Source organism: Phalacrocorax aristotelis, chromosome 7, assembly GCF_949628215.1.
Source record: "Phalacrocorax aristotelis chromosome 7, bGulAri2.1, whole genome shotgun sequence".
In the NCBI taxonomy this organism is placed as follows: Eukaryota; Metazoa; Chordata; class Aves; order Suliformes; family Phalacrocoracidae; genus Phalacrocorax; species Phalacrocorax aristotelis.
The window spans coordinates 44,371,707-44,389,928 of record NC_134282.1 but is presented as its reverse complement, the minus strand read 5'-3'; the positions used below and the strand labels follow the sequence as shown (position 1 = coordinate 44,389,928).

The window sequence follows — 18,222 nt, the reverse complement described above, 5'->3', positions numbered from 1 at the left end:
GTCCTGCTTTCTATATATCTCACTTATTAGAGTGAAGTCTTCTGTGTGTTGGCAAATACCAGATGAATTAGCATCACAGCATCACTACAGGCAGAAGTTACCTGTGTTTAAAGACAAAAAAGCTGAAGCTCAAGTAAATTAAGGGGCTTGGCCCTAGGAGGAAGGTGGTAACAAAGGATGTGTATCTCTTACAACTCTCCATCCTTGTCTGAACTGCTGTTCTAACAGTTTATTTTAGACAAACAGATGATGCACATTGGCTTGCAATCTCACTTAAATCCAAACTGCATGCAGCTGTTGGACTGATTTTGGCTTTTTTACCTTATGTTGAATTACATAGTAACAATAAAAATATTTTAAAATTATCAAGAATACAGGGCTCTTCACTTAAACATTGCTCATTACTCAGTTGCATAAATTTCATTTTAGCATTCAATGTATTGCTCTGGGCAGCATGTTGAATTGCAAGTATGCAGAGTACCATAGGGCTGCTGAAACCCATTAGCGCTGCTGTTGTGCAGAACATGGGGCAGGCTGTGTAATGTCAACCGGATGAGTATTTCGTTTCCCCCGATGTACCACCAACCTGATGGGCCGAGATTCTTGCAGGAGTGGCTTCCTCAGGCTGCTGCTGCTGTCTCTGAAGGTCCAGACGTTCTGCAGTCCCCTGTCCTTCAGGCCCATCCTCTCTTCTCCCAGCAGACATAGCCTGTCCCCTTCTCCTTCCTGGCAGGTCCCTGTATGTTGTCCCCAAACCCCCAGGGTGCAGAAGGGTGAGGATGGGTGCCACAGGGCAGAGGGGAGTGGGCTGAAGGGGAGGGAGTAAGGGAACCACTGAGCCCATGTGTTTAAAGGCATGAATATTGGGAACTCCTTTTGTGAGCATGGCTGGCAAAGGGGCAGGGGAGTTGATTGGCTCTTCTGCCTGACACAGTAGGATGCTGCCTTTGGGTCCTTACCTGTTTGCCAAACTGTGGGGAAGGACAGAAGGGCCTGTCTGGTACATGCAGAGGTGGTGAAGATGGACATTGAAGCAAAGAGGAAAATGGGACAGAAGGGGAGTAGGGTAAAGGTAGGGAGCAGAATGAAGTCAAGGGAGCTTAACTCTTCCCTTGCAGAGAGATATGCAAGAGGCTCGTGCTGAAAACCAGGAGTTCTGATATGATGGAGGGCAGCCAGGCGAGAGCGTACACCTTCTAGGTGCCAGGTTTCTTCCAAATCCTCCCAGCACAACAACAAAAACCCCATGGAAATGCCTGGGGAGTCAAGCACTGAAAAGTGGAGATCCTGGTTTCAAAAGAGCTTGTACCACTTTAATTCCTCATGTTTGCAAAGCTAGCAGAGAGCAAGTATTATAATTCCTGCATCTTTCACAGAAAAATAGGTGCTGTGGACAGTAGCTTACAATTTATAGCAAAATATTTCACAGATACCATACAAGTATACACTGGATGATCTTAACCAAGATACCATTACTAAACAAGGGAATAGCTTAATATATCTTTTAATTACATTATAATTGACTTGTATATTGTCAAGAAAGTAATTTCATCATGATGTTTTAAGAAGTTTCTAGCCAGAGGCTGTTTAAACTGCAGCATAATGAATGCTGGAGGAAATTATACAATACAATGCAAGGTCACACACTGATTCAGAGTTAATGAGGCAGCCAAAAGACTTCACCATATGAAAGTGCCCAGTGTTGTGGGCAAAAGTCAACCCTGTTGAAAAATGACAAAATACAGTGATGGTACAGGGAGAACATGAACTTGTAAGTGCTCGGTTGCTGTGTAGTGTGTGCAGAAAGCCACACACATGGTTCTTCATTAACAGTGACCTACATTATTCTGCCTTTTAGAGGCAAAAAGAAAGTTTGAAAACATGAAAATTACTCAGACTGATACCCTCTGTCATCCTCTGGAATAACGCATAGTGGTTCCCTGGTTGGTGGGTTTAATTTTTTTATAATTTGGAAATACTTGTTATCCAAACAATGTAGACAAGGGGGAAAGGATGAGAAACTTGTCTGTATGGAAATTGAGAAGAAGGAAATATAATCCCTCAGAAACAAGATTCTGTCCTCATTTTCAAATCTTCATATGTTAACCTGTGATTGCAACAGCATCATTTTTATCTTTTGAGAAATAAGTTGTTAAAAAGGAACATAAAGCTATCCTAAAAATTGATAGCCAGCAATAAAGTGAGACATTCTGAGATGGCAACAGCAAAGAAAAGTGACACAGCAAGAGCCATCTCAGATGCCAGTCCCAAGTTGTCTCTCTGAGATGCTTAAACAGATGACTAAAAAAAATTAAATCAGGATTAAAAAGATGAATAGACTGCAAGAGTAATTTTGGTAAATACACAATACAGAAACAAAGACTTTGTGTTTCAGAGGAAAAAAAAATTGTCAGCTGACACTCATTCCCAGTTGCTAGATCATTTGAAAGAGTTTATTACTTAACAATTACCTTGAATATTGAAGGTCAGCAGCTAAGTTGGGTGTAAGTGTGTGAAAGTATTGAAGAGAGAACCAGAAAAATTGCTGTTCTGGGAAAGCAAAATCAGTGGGTCTATTTCTGAAGTAAATTGAAATTAGTAAGAATATGGGCCAAATTTTGCCAATTAGTACTCATAGTGTTCCCCAAAGTGAATACAGTACATTATATAATATGATGAAGCTGTTTGATTAAGTGTCATATATGTGCTTATAATGGGTTGTATCAGTGAGTGTCACTGATACACTCACTGTGTATCACCGGATAGTGTGATTTCCAGAGCAGAATGAAGTGGGCAGGAACAGAGCCCCAGCAGCCTGTGGTAGCAGATATCTGGGGAAGTAAGAAAGGGTGATATGTAAATCTGCTAATATTTGATGTGTTTCTGGCATTCTCAGTTCCTGTGCCAACCCTAATTGCTACCTAATTTAATAGCTGCCCACCTCTTTATGACCGTGATTTTTTTTTTTTTTTTTGTTCTCACGAGCAGAGGCAGGTGTCCTCGGCACACAGGGAGGAAATTCAGAGTTCTTCCAGTGCTGTGTTCAGAGACTCAAAACAAATCATTTTCTTTGCCCATGGAAATTGAATTATTTTAGGACATAGTTGTTAAAAATATCCTAGAGTATTTTGCCAAAAGGTGACTCTTAGATTTAAGAAGCTTTCCTTTCACAGGAAGAAAATTGCAGGGTATTGTAGCACAGATGAAATTCCTTCATCTGGCTAGTTCTTTATGTTCTTTTTTTTTTCTTTCATTGACGTAAATTCAGCCATTAAACCAATAGCAACTGTTTCTCAGGAAAAACCTACCAAGTAATTTAGATATTACAAAATTTTTGGCACTGAATTAAAAAAGGCTTCTGGCAATGCATACCTTGCCAGGGGCCCGTGTTGCTGTGGCAGCATTTAACTGTGCCTCTAAGACCTCATGGATCTGGTTTGCAATAACGTGTAGCAGAAACGGTCACATCACCACCTTCCCTCTTGACATTCAGAGTATCAGTGTGTGTTCGCCTGACCCCACACTCAATGAATTATGTGGAGTGATGTGCTGTGTTTTATATTCTTTAAATACCTAAAGTTTTTTTAATACCTAAGTTTTTTTAACTACCTAAAATATCATGTTTAACAATTTTGCAGTGAAATGATCAGAGGATGTTTTACAGCCTTGGGTGGCCAAAGATAAAGGAATGTAAAAGTACATGAAAAGTGATCTTACAAAGTGGTGTGTAGCCTTTTCTTTTAATGTGTATAAAGAAATCCTGAATTAAATGCTATGATTTTGAAAGGTGTGGGTGAGCATATATATGTGTTTTGTCAAAGGGACAAAGATTCTTTTATTTCCAGTTTTGCCTGCCCTAGTTTTATTTATGGCCATTGCTTGTCAGGAGTGCTGTGCGCATCCCGGAGGAGCACGGTGCTGCTGGGGTCCAAGACAGCTGCTGAAATGCCCTGCTCCTTGCCCTGAAGATTGTTTTGCTGACCGCAGCATTGGCAGGACTGATTTCTAGAGAGACCCTGCTGGTAAAATCTGATTAAATTAGCAGTAAATATTTTTTTATTCCAGATTTTCAAAACTTTTTTCACTTCTGTGTAACTGAGATGGATATTTCTTTTTTTTCCCCAAACTTTTTCAGTTGTGCTCTTTTTGCCCTTCCTGCCATTCCTTCCAGGCTGGGTGGGAAATCTCTTCTTTTCTAGTCATCCCAGAAAGAGTGCCAACCATAAAGCCGGCATGGGGGGGGAGCATGAGTTCAATGTTACTTATACTTCTGACACTGAGAACAAACACAAAAAGGACCTTTAATCAAAAAGGCAGTATGTGACACTTGTTACTGTTTGAAGAGCCTAAAAGACACATCCCAGCTTAAGAGTGAGGCTGCATTAGGGTAAGCCAGTGGAAAGGTGACCAGGTTCTGACCTCTGGAGGTCTGAGTTGACTGATCCAGTATTCCTGCATTCTTGTCCATATCAGTCCACAAAAGAGACCTTCATATGCCTTAAGAAAAGATTTCCAGTACTGGTCTGGCTGATGATTGTAACATAGAAATTTGAGCATACTTGATGGCCTTCTTCTTCTCTTCATCATAGTTTAAGCTTTTCATGAGCTATTGGAACCAATTTCAACATGGTTGTTAGCACTGGAGATGATACTGGAGCCATAAAAGAGTAATTCCAACAAATGGAACTAATTAACCCCCCATATAAAAGGAAGAACATATTTTGAAATACAAAAACATGGTATAAAATATAGTTTTAATGCATAATCCTGTCTTCATTGCTTTTACGCTAACGAGATGACTATTAAGTAAAAACATTAGTTATGGTTTTATGATCTTTATATATACATCATATAATAGATAAATACTTTACTGTTGAGACAGAGCAACTGTAATATCATCAGTATTTATATACTGTGAGTCCATATCAGAGCCTTTAAAATAATTTGATGCCATTCAATCACTTTCATCAGATGAGTTTGCTTCATAAGGCAGTTGCAGTGTGGACCTTTCCTGGTTCAGATTTCCCAGGCCATGCTGGAGAATGATGCTCGTCTGCCCGAGACATGTTACAGTACCAACTGTGCTAAACAAAGTACTTTGTAAAAGATGCCTGAAGAGGCTCTAGTGACTTTTTGCAGTCCCTTTTAGGCTTGTTGTTGCTGTAAATAATGAAGCTGGATAGGGCTGCTCTCTGAGGGTCAGCTGCTCCTTTCTTAGAGAAGTTCCCTTCATTTTGTATGGTGAGCAGATTAAGAGCAGAACATCTGTCCTGCTCCAAGTCATAGTGCACCAGCCTAACCTAAGCAGGAACTGGTCTCTCATTCAGATAGTGAAACAACCTGCAGTAAATAATATTTTTCATAGCTGTTTCCTGATTTCATTTAAAGATGATAGGGTTGTGGTGATACAGCTTCCAGAGTTTTTTAGCATCACTTTGAGTGATTCAGGGGGAACTCTCAATTTACGCAAAACTTGCTATCAGTGGGTGATGCTGGTGCCTCCTAGGCAGAGGTTGCTGCTGTGGTGAAGGCTAGGGTGCTGGTGCTGGCTCAGCAGCAGCCCTGCAGCTGGGGTGGCAGGAAGGTGTCTGCACAGGGTGGTGGGTTAGGCACTTCAAAGGCGCAGGGTGTGCCCAAAGTGTTATGCTCCCAAGGGATCCTGTGGAGATATAAATCATTCAGTCTGTGGACTTTCAAAGAGAAATGTGAATGTTGGGGTTAATGGAAGTTGAAGCAGGGCGGATGCAAATAGACAATTAAATGCACATTTTAAAACAAGGATCAGTATCTATGTTGGGTGAGCACACTGAGGTGTGCACTGGATCCTTCTGCTATACACGCCAAGACTTCACATTCTTCTTAAAGACATCTTTGAAATAAGAGCGAATGAAATTAAGGAAAATAACAGTTCCTGATGATGATAAAAATATTTGTGTTGTCTACGTTTGTGGTATACTCAGCTTGACTAAAGTTACTAGAGTTTTTATTTCTCTGTAGAAGTTAAAATAGCTTGAGAACATTTTCTTTGGAATTTGGTGACGAAGAAATAAAGCATAAAGGAGAAGCAGAGCAGTTGGCCAAGGGTGAGCCTACCCACTTACATCACCCTTTATTTGCTTAGGGTGATATCAAGTATTCAGAAATTCAGGCTGAGGGGAGGTCCATGATTTAGTAATTGGGAGGATAGTACATTGCCTGGAGTTGTGTCTGCAGGAGAATTTTCATGAGTTGCCAAGACTGCTTTAGCTAGGTAGAGCTAGTAACATTGGGTGTGCTTGTGTGGACAGGTCCTTGAGTATTCAGAGGATAAAAAAAATACTGTTGGGGCTTAACTGCAGCGGCAATTACAGAATTGCTGATACTGGTGGAGGTGAGCTGGGAATGGAAGGAAATTTAAAAATGTTTGCACAAACAAGACTTGGGGCTTCAGGTGAAAGAGAGCTTGTCAAAAGCTGAGAAATGGAGCACGGTAAATACCAGGAAATTTGGTGGGTCCCTTGAGACTGCATCAACCAGAAATCATGATCATCTGCTGAGGATGTGTTTTGGTTTTTTGTTTTTGGTGTTTTTTTTTTTTAAAAAAAAGTCTAGAGCTGTAGAACTCATCACTTAAATATCACTTAAATGTTTCTATATTAATCTCTTTCCACATCATTAACTTTGAAATGTGAAAAATCCTCTGTTCATTGTCTGGATTATTTCTGGAAGTAAATCCTTCAGAAGCCAGTTAGTAAGCTTAGGAGAAAAGATAACAAAGTGCTGGCAACAGCTGTATCCTTGACAGAACAACAGAAGTACATCTGTCACTGTTTGATCCTATCTGGCTCATTTTTCTGCTTATATGTACAGTGTGTGCATGTGTCACTGGCTCTGGAAAGACCACACACAACTGAATCCAGGAGACTGCAGAAACATTTTCAGAAATGCAGTTTGTTACTTTTAAAAAAGGTGAAAAAAGGAAAGCTAAGAATCTGTGCTGGAGGGTTTCTTGCTGTACCGTTCATCAGCAAGCAGGGAAACCGGTCTGGGTAGATTTTTCCTTTCTAAAACTTCTCCATAAAATTTTTCAGAAAAGCTCTGTAAAAGAAAGTGTTTCAGCACATAGCTGCCTCACACAGAGTTGTTTCTCGTCACCAGACTCAAATATGAATGTGGCATCTCAACATGCCAGAGAGGTTAATTAAACCATGTGATGTTATTGTAAAGAAACCAGGAATCGAGCAAAAGATGCCTGGTTTATGTCATGGTCCTTGAACTTGGCAAAGCTTTTGAAGGATCTTGAACAACTTTTTGGTGAAAATAATCCATGCTTGTAGTTAGTTGAAAATTGAGGGGGGGAAAAATGTTTTTAGTAACATCATCAACACAGGCACAACATGGTAGAGTTTATAGATGTTTTCCCTCATCTTTTTTGTTTCGTTAGCAAAGCAAAACCTATGGGATGAGACTAAAATAGGTGAATTTATAGATGGTAAAACTTTCATACCTGCTCACCAGATTCTAGGGAGCACAGTGGTGCTCAGCTTGCTTGCATGTTTTGCATTGTGCTGCTGCCTTTTTCTTCCAAAATAAATTATAAGAGGACTGAGGAAGCTGGTGCCCAAAGGTGAACTGAGCACATGCTCCATCTCCTTGAGCTTTCCACATCCTCTTCCCAGGGTATTAGGGACTTCTATCAAAATTGCAATGCAAGCAACACTGGTTAGCTCTTGGTTTCATAATCTGGGACTTTTATTCCCTTTTTTTTAAGTTTAGCTACTGAAAGTAATAATTCCCATAAGCTGTGCTTTATGAAACTCTAAGGATTTCATGTCCACTGAAACAGCTATCTGAATTATTTGTTCCCTTCTACCCCCGTGTTGTAGTGCCAGAGGTATCTAATCCTTGGAAATCCCTATTCAGAGAGTTAATGTATCAGACATGCTAATCAAGTCATGCCAGATGGAGTTTATAAATAAACTGCAATGTATTGTGTATTCTTAAAATTTGAGCATCAAACATAATTCAAGGTGATATTTTCCTGGTTTTACCAAAAAAAACCCCACCAAACAAACCCCAAACATCACTTCTTTCTTGATTGTGGATTGCAAAGTTGCATCCAATGGCACAGTGGTTGTTAGATGGAAAATGAGGAACAGTATAAATGACTGTCAACCATTAAATACTAGCTGAAGTCCAAAGCTGATTCTCCCTGAGGAGTGAACAAGATGATCCCATGAACCCAAGCTAACCTCCACCTAGCTTTATTTTCTGACAGCAAAAAAAGGGGTGAAGCATTTCTGAGGATGCAGGATTGGGATTTTATATTATCTTATAGATACCTTGTATCTTCAGTTATGTTAGTGTATTGCTCCTAAGAGTTGTTAGACCTGGTTGCCCTTGATTGTCATTCTACAGTGACCACTTCAAAGTGCTTTAGAAGGTAACAAGTAGATCCTGTCATCTCCTGAAAATAATGTACCTGCCCTTCTTGGCCATTCCTCACACCAAGGGACTGTTTTTGCAGATTTCAGAGAGAAAGTAGTAAGCTATCCCATTGCTGACCGCTCTCTGGGGTGTGTAGGTTGTTAAAGAGTAGAGTCGTCTTTAGTGATGCCATATGGCCATGCCATTTCTGACCTCTGCAGAAGGACCTTCAGGCTTAAGTGAAGCTGTTGTCATACAGCTTGAAGGATGCAGAAAATGACCAGTGCTTCAGTGATTCATACAGGGATGTGGTTATACTCTGCACAGAGCCTATATGCTTTTATTAAATCCTCCGAAGTGTGGATGTGATATAACTATGGGGTTTTTTTCATTGTATCTAATTGTATATAACACAACCTTCTCCCTCACCCCAACTTTAGTAGCTCTGAAAGAATAAGGAGTCTCCACTGTATTATTCTCTCTGTCTCTGAGAAGTTAGAATCTTACTTCTTGTGTGAAAATAACACACAAGCACCTTGGTTTATATATTTTGTAAAACATTGCATGAAATTTGTGGGTAACAATTTGTTCCAGTATAGAGGGTTTGAAAATCCTTGCTGTAGATTTTCTTCATGAAACAGCTGCTGGTGCTCTGAATCGTGTGGGTGGGTGGATGTGTGTGCTGTGCCTAAAAGGAAAAAAAAAAATCTAGTCAGATGTCAAAGCAAAAATAGGAGATTTTAGAGATTTAGACTGGGTGGAGGAGGTGGGAAGGCAACTCTGCAGAGATGTTAATTACCTTGGGAAGAAAAAGAGCGCAGTGGAGTAGGTGTAGCAGGAGATTCACTTAATAGAATTCACATAATCATGAACCCACTTCCCTTGCATTTAGACAGGTTCTCAGTAAGGGCTTTGCAACAGAAATATTTTACCAGAGGAAAAACAGTTATTAGTCTTCTTATTGAAGAAGGGGGGCTATTTTTACATCTTTTTTCATGAAGGAGGACAAGAGCTGTATGGTTTTTGTTTGATTTCTTTGCTTTTGGGGTTAAAAATGGACCTCATGATTCATTGAATTATCCCAGGGATGCAAGGTGAGGGAAGGGAAAAAAAAAGCTATGTGCAACTGTACAAATGGCCCTTTTCCCCAAAAAAGCAAGTGGCAGCAGCATGTGAGATGCTTTATCCATAGAGGTTGATTCCCTCTCTGCAGAGGGAGCTCAGGTTGGGAAGTAAATGCTTTGGACTGCAGCAAGTCCTCTGCAGCTTGCAAGGCGTCCTGGCATCATCTTCTTTGCAGAGTGCGGATGAATCACTGCGGTTCCCCTTCCTCTCCTGTCTCCTGCAGAAATACATGATGTACTTATGGAAGCTTTTGGAGTCCATCGCTGGGTGAAATAACTACTGTCCTGGTTAACTGTGTAGAACAGTAATTCTTGAAAAGCAGAGGCTGGCCAGGCTTACTGGCACTGTAGGGCTAAAATGATGGGTACCCAGCACAAAAGTCTGGTAATAGATGTGCTGCCAATTGTTGCCTACCCTATGCTCTGGGCTCCCTTAGTTACACACAAACAGTGGAGCAGAGCAGGAGGAACAGCAAAATGGAGACACCCAATGTTCTTCTTAACATACGTTTACAATGCTTCCAATCTAATTAATCCATACCCTCAACCTGTCCCAGGTAAAGCACCACGGAAGTGTCAGGCGCAGCAGATGGAGCAAAGCTAGAACAAGTGCTGTTGCTTTTTTTTTTTAAGCACCTTCTACAAAGACTTAGCAGGAAGGGCGGGGAGAAAGATTTGATCACATCTGCTGGCCCTGATTTGTAAAACAACTAAAATTAATCCTCCTGCATTACAGGTTCACTGTTTTGGCCAAAGGCTGTTCTTTCTTTCATCCCCAAGTTCTTATGCTGCTGTGAGCATGTCTTTATGCTGCTCCTGCTCTATTCTGTTAGGTGGCCTCAGCAAGGAACTCTCTTTTTTCCCTTCAATAACACTGTCTTGATTAACAATATGTATGTGTGTGCTGGCTTTGTAGGAGTAGACATGAGATGATAGGTTTATCACCAGTGACGTATTGGTGAAAAGACGTTACATGTTGGCCTAGAAGCTGTCAGCAGAGATAGGGAGAATGGCAGGTCATGAAGGATAGTGCAAATCATGGAAATGTCCGTGGGCTAATTCCACGAGGGAGCTGCTGGATATTTGGGATAGAGGGAGAATTTCTCTGCAAAGACGTCCCTGTCTCCTTATCTCCACATCCAGTAATTCACTAATTCACGGCAACTTGATGAGCTGGAAGAACCTGCTGAGCCTGTGATAGCTGTGACCAGAGGATTAGCAGCTTCTTTCCCTCTTCAATTCTGTTTTTAGACTGGGATACATCTTTACTGAAGATTAGCAGCCTGGTGGGTTAGGGAAATTAAATTTCACAAGGTCTGCAAACTGGAAAGCACATATTCAGAGGTGTGAAAATGAAATGGGGAGGTTTTAATGTAGTGACTTCTTAATGAGTGGTCCTATGGCCTTGAGCCCTGGGGCTTTTCTGGAGGTGAGGTTACTTCAGAGTAACAGGTGATGTGAATTTAAAGGGAAAATTCCAGGCAACTTCTTAATTTGACACTCTTGTCCCAGAACAAGAGGCCCTTTTCTGATTTAATTCAAGACAGTTCTGAAATACATTGGCTAATATATTAATTAGCTATTTCATAGATGTTATTTCAGTCTTTTCCCAGGTAAAGAAGCTTTTGACAGAGCTGGCTGCATTGGCTCATCATCCCCTTTGGTGGGTGTCTCATCAGAGGAAGTATCCTGGCTAATTCCTGCTGGCATGTTGGCCCTCCTCCTCCGGGCTGTGCTGGTGGCTCTGCCAAATGCCCACCACAATCACTGCTCTCTTCCCCTTGGAGCTGAGCCTGCTCTCATCTCTGCTTTCCCCTCTTGTGAATCTGGCAAGCAAGGGCCAATGTGACCAGGGTGTATGCTGCGAGCCAAGCCAGCAAACCCCCATGTGTTGCTCCAGCTCCGCTCCCGCTGGACTCCAGCCAGCCGGCATGCATGTTCACCTTACGTTAATGAAATGGTGACTTGGGAAAATTTATTTTCAGGAGCCACATCAGCTTTGCTTCTTTAGTGCAGTGTTGTGATACATGGAGTGTGGGAGGGGAACCCTTTAAATTCTCAAAGTATCCTCTAAAAGAAATGGCAGCTGTATATATGGGCACTGCTCATATATTATAAGCAGCGTGAGCTGCCAGTACATATTTTTTCCTTCTACGGACTCAGGTAGTCTTGTGACCTCTCCCTGCTCAATTTATTTGGCATTTTCTCTCTGTGGGAAGGCAGCAGGATGGGTGTGTTATAGTCTGTGAATGTTCTGCTCTACACCAGCTTATTTGCATTCACTTTTATCTGATGAATATACCTGGTGTGTCTCTAGATGTCTGGAGTCATTTCTGGTTGATGTAGCACTACCTTGCACTGTGAAAATTCTTCTGTGTCATCTTTAAATAAAAATTTAGATCTGTCAGGATTGTTTTTCTCCCAAAGGAAGTGAAATTAGTGTGAGATTCTGTTTGGCTTATGTGGATGCATCAGGAATGTTTGCCATCTGATATGCTTGTATTTAGATGAGAGCAAAGGCAGATATTTTTTTTAACTGCATGTAGACAACTCAGTATGATGAATGAGTTTATTATTCTGTAAGGTGCTTATTATATCATGCTCCTCTTTGCCTTTGTCTTTAGGGAGAACTCTTTAACTGCTTCAGGGATTGACTGCATTTGATTAGAGAGTAGTTTGTCTTTTGAATCCATTATCCTGGATGGAAGTCCACAAGTTTATTGTTTTCTGATGCAGCTGGAATTGCACTGTGTGTGTATTATATGAATGAGGACCAAACGCAAAGTTATTTTGTAGGACCCCATTTGAATTGATGAGTTGCCTTTTCTTATAGAATTATAATACTGGATCGCTGTTAGGGGTGGAAAAGACCCTGTGGGCTCATCCTGCCCACAGCAGCTTTCAAGTGTGTCCTTTCTCTTCTGTGCCCTTCTTCTCAGCTCCTTCTTCCTTTGAAACTTGAAAATTCTGACTCATCCTTTAATGAAAAAAGAAAATTTCCCCAGTTTGGTTGAACGTTCCTGTTGCGGTGGCCACCAAAGCTTCCCCTGCCTTCTGCTCTGGCTGGAGGCCTCCTGCCCAGGAGATGGAGGAGTGGTGGGGAGTACTTTCCTTCTGGTCTCACGTAGTCAAGGATGAGCCAGCTTTGGGTGGGGGGATAGGCTGGGTTACCTGGCAGGACTGCTTGCAAGGCTTGCTTTTCGTTGTTCTTTGAAAGCGTAACAGCCTTTCTTTCTCCTAAACGTGATCAACATGATCGTTTCCTGGCCAATGTACTATATCTGCTCTGGAACAATGACCAGATTTACATGGGAAGTGAATGTACAGGCCGATGGTTCCAAAGTTTAATGTTACAGCATCTTCCTGTAATCATGACAGGGCGATGGGGTGAGGATGGGGAGGAAGACCAGGTGGAAAGTGTGATGTACCTGCAGCATCCAGCTCCTCCAAACAGTTTCCATGAGCTCTGATTTAGTCTCCTATGCTTTTACTTAGGTTTGCACTTCTCCATAGGAATGCAGCACTTCTGAAGTGCCTGACTGACAGAGGAGGATTTAAGGGAAAAAAAGGTAGAGCCACGTTCCAGGCAGTTTCACTAATTGCAGCTTATTATAAATTTAACAGATGAACTGTCAGTTTCCTGAAGGTGTGTGATCACCTCAACCTTTTCTTGGATTCTGCACTGGCTATAGAAAAAATTAACCTCTAAGGTGTACATTAGTACACTAATGTACTTCATCTTATTGCTCAGTAAGATGTTTCTTGGTTTACAATTTGCAGGCTTCGTTATTCCTTTTATCACTTCTTTGATAATATTGGACTGTGGCCTAAAAGGTATCTTTGGTGTGGTTTCTTTATATATTTGTATTTACTCAGTGATTACCATAGGAGGTATGGCAGAATTTTATTCTTCTTGGAGTCTGCTTCTAGTGAGTGAGGCTTTTGCCTTTCAAGAAAATGAGTCATTTTATTAGTTTTTTTCCCCACAGATGTCTAATTTGATAGGCACAGTAGGACTGAAGTAATACTTTTTATCACTTGAAATTTCTGGGTATTTCAGAGCTTCTAAAATAAATTCTATAACTTGAGAAACTAAACATTTGTAAGTAGTTCATCTGTCTGATGTAAGATTTTTAAAGAAGAAATATACATATAGCACTTTCCTTAAAGTTTCTGGAAAGCATCCTGATTTTTCTGGGTTGGTGGTAGCTTTTGCTCTTGTTCTTGTGACTCTCTGTATCATGCAATCCTCGTATTGTCATACTCCCTTTGCAATGTCAAAACCCTACATAAAATCTTTTATTTTCTTTCCATTAAAATCTTTGAAATTGCACTTATGTTTTTATATTGGCTGCGTTTCTTTGTGACTTAGCTGGAAGAGAGTGCATCTGGAGAGCTTTGCTTATACCTCTGCCTGTCAACCGGCCATTCAAAAAGATGTTTTGACCCTGAAAGCTGATGCCGGTATGGTATGTGTTGGTCAGCTCTGGTTGCAGGATCACCTCTCCCACTTTCTTCTCTGATTATTCCCATGCAAAAAACAATTTCAGGAGTATCAGCCACCTGGGCCTCATCTCTTTTGATCCTTTTGGTGAAACTTTCAGTGGTAGGAAATGGCAGAAAATCGTATGTTTATTTGAAAGTGGTGATGCAAAAAGAGGGAACCACTGAAGCTGAGCAACTTCTAAGAAAACAAATAAAAGCATCGGCACAGAGGTCAGAAGTTAGGGAGGGGACGGAGGCAGTAATGATTTTTCTCTGGTAAATTTAATTCACACTTTTTTGCTAAATGTAAATGATAGCTTAGGAAAAAAACTGCTTGGAATACATAGTAAATGATGTTGCCAGGATACTTCCTGATCATGTTAATTAAACTGTCCCACAGATTTGGCTTAATTACTTCATAATTTGCATATTGGAAATGATGGTACACATTACTAAAGAAAGCTCCTATTCTGTTGGCAGAAAGAACATTGTACATGAATTAATTTCCAGGGAAAGGAGTCTCTGGACTCATATAATGTGTATCTTGAAAATAAAGTTAAGATTTTTGGTAATGAACTGGCATATATCTCGTTCCTTTTTGCAAGATTACTTTTTATGCTTGTTACACCAAGTTCCATAGAGACTTCATCCCAACAGCCTTCCTTGTGTTGGCTATTTCTTTAATTACAAGAGCCACTGCTGCTTTCAGGGTTGCTGGTGGTGAAGAAGGTATTCATTAACTTGTGTATAGTGGCAGCATATCTGTCTTGAGGTCCCATATTTGATACTGCATGTGCATTGTGGGTGATGCACTTCACCACCCTCCCAAGTGAAACTCATTACTAAGTTACCAGTTTCTCCTTGTCTTGTTTTGTTGTTGTTGTTTTCTTTTCTTTTGTTTTTTTTTTTGTAATTTCTGACATCTCAGGCATCCTACTTGTGGAGGCCCGAGGCCAAATGCAGAAATATCTCTTTGGTCTTCCAGTCTGAGGGCAGGCATTGCTGGTGGACACTCTGCTTGGAGGCCTTGGGCCACCCCAGGTGACTGGCAGGGTGGTGGGAGTAGCCATGTTCCTTTGTAACACTGAAAAAAGAGGATTTTGCATCAGCATTTCTGCCAGGTTTATTTTATAGTTCCTGTCCCTGCTGTTGCATTGAGTTCAGTGACATTCCTGCAGCAGTGTTTAACTGCAGGACTGTGACTGTACTTTGGAAAAAGAAGACAAAACATCAAAATTCTTGCATGTAGTAAGACAAGATAGAAACTGTTTTGTTTTGGGGGAAAAAAATCTTCTGAATACAGCAGTTTCCCAATTTAGAATGCTAATTGCTTTGGATCGTTGCTATCATTACTAGGGTATGCATTTCCAATGTGGCTTCTACTTTTTAATCCTTTTTTGATCTGTTTTTAAACAGGTGATCATAAACAGCACAATCACACCTAACATGACCTTCACTAAAACATCGCAGAAGTTTGGCCAGTGGGCGGACAGCAGAGCAAATACTGTGTTTGGGTTGGGCTTTCCCTCCGAGCAGCAGCTGACGAAGGTACCGGAGCTCACTGAATTTCTGCAAAGGCTGTCTTGTTTCTTATTAATGAAGAATTGCACATACCCATCTGACCTCTTCTGAGCTGTATACTTCTGCAGGTCCTGTTCATCTGTGCAAGTTGCCCGTCTGCTATAATTACCCAGTGTCTGTATATACAGAAGCAGCATAGCAAACTATATGGTCAAAACTATAGATTAAATCTGACCACTGGCGATGGTACTAGAGAGGTGATCTTGACAGTGTTTTGCCCAGTGTGGCCGAAAGCATTTGTGTTTACAGAAACAACCTGAACTCTGAAGTATTTTTTTTTTGTGGCATCTCCCTGCCCTGTGTGCTCATTTCAGTCGAAAGTGGCACCAAATGCAAAGGGAACCACTGATATGCTGGAATTGTCAGCATTAGGGCTGCCTGATGTTGCTGAAGGAAAGGAGTTGTTATTCCAGCCTCAGAAATGTGCATTCTGATGACTTGCTGCCATTGGTAGCCAACCAAGGTAGACTTGCCAGCCCCTGGGGCTGGCTGGCGCCCTGGTTTTGCAGATACCACTATTGGTGGGGCTGTGCTCTCAGGAGGCTTGATAAACTGGTCTGGGTTAAAATAATACTGCATTTTTTGGCATTTCAGCTCAGTGGTGTGATTTGCAGCCCTGACCCAAAGCAATTTTATCACAGACCTGGGAAGGTGACAGTGAGTTGTGGCAGAGATGGGGGAGGAGTAGCCAGGGAGGTCTGATGCCAAGTTTGCTGGCAGAGCTGTGTCTTGGAGCTGCACCCCAAACATGGGTCTGGTATTACTGCAACACTTCCCTAGACCAGGGACTGGCTAGAGCAGCGGGCTTATAAAGTCTAGAGCTGCCTCTTGTAATGAATTGCCAATGGTTTAAAATACATCCTTGTCATTGGTGAGACCACCAAGTCTAATCTAGTGCTTATCAAGCAGCTGAGATGTATGTTTGTGCAGTAAAAAAACCCCTACTTATCTAATACATAGTTGACACTTGAAACATGGCTACTTGGCACTGGGTTTTGTCAGTTAACTCAACATTGTGTCCTTGGGCATGGCCCATGGGTTCTCGTGTTGTTGAAAAGAATCAGGAGAGCAAGATGTTTCTTGTAGCATCTAAAATAGCAAAAGCAGGCTATTACGGTAGAAGGAGGAGACCTTTCCATTAACTAAATTGTTATAGGAATTTAGTTCACTAAGTCTGTCTTACTGAGTTATTGCAATTTCCAGAGAATTGCATTTTTTGCAAATGTTTCTTAAAGGTAAAGTGTATTTTTACTTTTCACATGAAATTATTTTTGGTCTTCGGATGGCCGTAAAGGTGCCTGGTTATGTTTTATGATGCTTAATCAAGTAAAGAGGACTGGTCACTTCACCTATGCATATTTTCCACTCCTGTGGCAAAAAGGTGTTCATAATAGCTAAATAAGTGGTATGGGAATATGGGAGGATTAAAGTGGACCTAGGAGAATAGTTTGTTGTGGGTAGCAGATAAGCATGATACACTGCAACCTTTGGACACCAAATGAAAGAATTAGCACCATTGGGTAGTAATTGCTAATCTAATATAATAAGTAATATATAAAATAATATAATAAGTAATAGTAATAATAAGTAATAAAAGTAATTACTGAAGTCATGCCTCTGCAACATGACAGGTGGCAACATGGTACCTCAGTGCTGGTATAACAGGGCACAAGGTACCTTTGGAGGTCCTTGCACCCTAATCAGAAAGATTTTATCATATTCTCCAAAACTGTCCAAACACGTATAAATTTAATGCTGGTATTAAATTAAATGTAATTAATTTAAATTACATTAAATTAATAAATTTAATGCTGGTGTCAGAAAGCAGCCCTTTAATGTTCAAGTGGCCCGACTAGAGCCAGTCTGAAAAACGTCATGTGGGCACAGAGGCCCCAGCACCAGCTGTGTTTCTCTCCAGATCAGTTTGCACTGTTTACACTGCAGGATCTGCTGAAGAGTCCACTGCTGATAACACAGCCTTCTACTTGCAGGAAAAACTTTCCAAATCAGCAGAAAGACCTTTTCTGGTCAGTATATTGAAGGGGAGCTTAAGGGGAGCACTTCTTAAATGGCTTAAGATGATCTATTTAAAAAAAAAAAAAAATCTGACAGTTATCTATCTGGAAAACGTTAGAAAACCTGGTTTATTACCACCATGCAAAGCAATGGGACAAAGATATCCTTTATCATCCGTGCTCTTCAGTTTAATTATTGAACCATTAGTATGAAAGATCAGAGATGATGGAGAGATTACAGATGTGTAAGTGTATTTGGAATACTAAAATCAAGTTTCATTTTTTTGTTGATATCATTATACTCTTATAAAAGATATAAATTAAAGCTTGCCATTTTTACTGGAAATAATTGAAGCTCTTAGTCAAGAATTGGAAGGATGCAGTAAAACTCCCCTAAACCAGACATCAACAGCTCTGGTTTTAAATAAATAAATAAATAAAGCTGAAGAATGTCTGCTGAAAACAATTAATAATGAGACATGAGAAGAGATTAGCACACCTAAAAATGTGTGCATTTTTAAGTATATTGGTTGACCTAATAAAAGATATTGCCTCTTTCTAATGCCTTTCTTCTCTTGAGATACTTAAGCATTAATCCATATCTATAGGGA

At 40.7% G+C, this 18,222-nt stretch overlaps 1 protein-coding gene across 2 annotated transcripts in view; it reads left to right on the top strand.

The window, feature by feature from the left end:
* Positions 1–18,222, top strand: part of HOMER2 (homer scaffold protein 2) — a 57,506-nt gene that overhangs the window by 25,232 nt on the left and 14,052 nt on the right. For both annotated transcript variants that reach the window (XM_075100483.1, XM_075100485.1), the window contains exon 3: positions 15,432–15,563. In XM_075100483.1, the coding sequence (XP_074956584.1) occupies positions 15,432–15,563 (132 nt within the window). The remainder of the gene's footprint in view (positions 1–15,431; positions 15,564–18,222) is intronic.